General features: G+C 34.6%; 1 protein-coding gene across 1 annotated transcript; it reads left to right on the top strand.

Moving 5' to 3' along the window:
• The first annotated feature begins 216 nt into the window (after positions 1 to 216).
• LOC133293979 (citrate-binding protein-like) lies at positions 217 to 1,546 on the top strand. Its single transcript, XM_061492616.1, has 2 exons — positions 217 to 492; positions 1,157 to 1,546. The coding sequence occupies exons 1-2, from the start codon at positions 217 to 219 to the stop codon at positions 1,544 to 1,546; spliced, it is 666 nt and encodes a 221-aa protein (XP_061348600.1).
• The last annotated feature ends 621 nt before the right edge of the window (positions 1,547 to 2,167 follow it).

The following is a 2,167-nucleotide window of genomic DNA, read 5'->3' as shown; positions in this document are numbered from 1 at the left end:
TTTAGTGGTTTAGTTTGGGTTCAGTGCAACATTTGGCTCTAGTTTATTGGTCAATTACATTTTATGTTACCCTCATAAGATTAGACGATGATTTCAGTAGAAACAGACCCATTCAGCCGATTGCCGTCTGCTTTAAGAAGATATACTCAACACTAACTAGTGCTCCAGACCTCGACTTACGCCTATATCCAAATCTCAATGCGTTCTTTTGGAAAGATGGGATATATGTCCAAGGCCATGGTTGCTGTTCTGAACTTACTTGTTTGTTATTCATTCTTCCACGTGGCAAGAAGCTCCCAGGTGGACCCTACCCTTGGGTTCACTGATGTTCCATTGAACCAATCAAATCTTATAGTTGAGAGGCCTTTTAATGTACCTGAAAATAAACGCTATAGCTTTGTCAATGGAGTGCACAAGATGTGGGTGTACTCCACGGACGATCCTCACTCCTTATATAGCAGAACCTTACCCCGAACAGAAATAGGCATTAGCGTAAGCAATATTTTTTATTAACTTTTATATTCGTCTTTTTTCTTCAGCGTACAAGAATTATATATGGTGTGAAATTATAGGCTTATATTTCATTTAGTGCCTGTTTGGATCCTCTCTTTTTTAAGCTAGAAGTTACTTATAAGAATAAGCTAGGCCAAACAGATTTTGGAAAAAGCTCTTTTTTATAATAAGAAAAAAACTGCAAACTAAAAGCTCCTAGGAGGAGCTTTTTTTTAAGCTCTTATCTGTTTTTCTTGAATTGTATGTTTTTTTTTTTAAATGAAGAGTGGTAAAGATAGAGAGAGATAATTTTCTTGAAATATGTGCTTTTAAGTAATTTTTAAGCTAAAACTTTTATGTAATTTTCAAACAGCTTTTAGCTTCTTTTTTTAAGCTCTTTTTTTTCGCTCTAACTTATAAGTAGCTTCTAGCTTAAAAATAAGAGGATCAAACAGGCTCTTAATAAAAATTACAGGCTCATATATGCCAATTGATAATGGTTTAATTAATTTAATGTGTCTTGCTAGTAAATTTTTTTAAACTATTCCTAGTACAAGAATTATATACTATATGAAGTTATAAAAGCTTATATGTATTTCATTTAAAACTTACAGACTTGTATATGCAAATTATTGCTAATGGTTTTATTGCCTTGGCCTTTCAGGGATACGGTTATAAGTCTGGGGTATGGCAATTTGAAGGGCATGGTTTTGTGCCGAATGGTACTTCTGGCGTGTGTATTATGCAAGTGTTCGGGGCAACCCCTCCTCGTGCTTCCACTTTTATGCTTAGAACGTACAAAGGTTCTCTTATGTATTATAGAAGTCCAATTTTGGTTCCAGACATATGGAGGAGATGGTTTAAGTTAAATGTGATCCATGACGTCGATGCCTCGTCTGTGAAGATTTACATTGATGGGGTTCAGCTTTATGAGGCGCCTGGTCGTGGCGGTAACTACCATTCCTTCAAGTTCGGGGTTTACTCACAAAGTGATTATTCTTACTGTATGGAGTCTCGTTGGAAGGGAATAAGAGTTCTGAAAAAAAATTCATGATTAAAGCTTGCGATATGTTGTTTAATGTCTAGTTAAATAAAGCTCGATGGGAATAAGAATGTTCTTGATTGAAGTTAGTGAAATGCTTTAGTTTATTTGGCCCTACGATCCGTCTAAATAATAGTTGCTGCTGAGGGTAGGTCGTCGTTCGTTGCTTCCATGGTCAATGGCTAAAGCGCTGTTTGGGGTCAATAAGTAGTGAGATAAAGAATCCTAAATTTTCAGTTTAGTGCCACCTAGCCGAGTTTAACCTGTTATGATACCATGTTAAAAATAGGGCTGTATATTTCTATTTTCCACTGCAATATTAGAGACTAACAATATATACAAGAGTTGGGCGTCATTTTCCATGATTTTAAGACCCAAATATACTAACCTAAAAATTAGAATGGGATTTGCCTTAATAAGGAAAGAATTCAAATAGTAAAACTATTTATTAGAATAATTCATAATTCAAAATAAATTACGATGACACCGGTTTGATTACGATCTTTTGACTAAAATGGATAATGTATAAGACGCAGTTCGTAAATCACACAAACTCATAATTGATCTCAATTAAATAATCTTCAAGATAAAATCTTAACTCACGTCAATAATCCCAAAGAATTAGAACTATAA

This window comes from Gastrolobium bilobum, unplaced genomic scaffold (genome assembly GCF_033153095.1).
Source record: "Gastrolobium bilobum isolate Gb01-03AN ecotype WA unplaced genomic scaffold, APGP_CSIRO_Gbil_v1 utg10371, whole genome shotgun sequence".
Classification (NCBI taxonomy): Eukaryota; Viridiplantae; Streptophyta; class Magnoliopsida; order Fabales; family Fabaceae; genus Gastrolobium; species Gastrolobium bilobum.
This window is presented reverse-complemented; position numbering and strand designations above follow the sequence as displayed.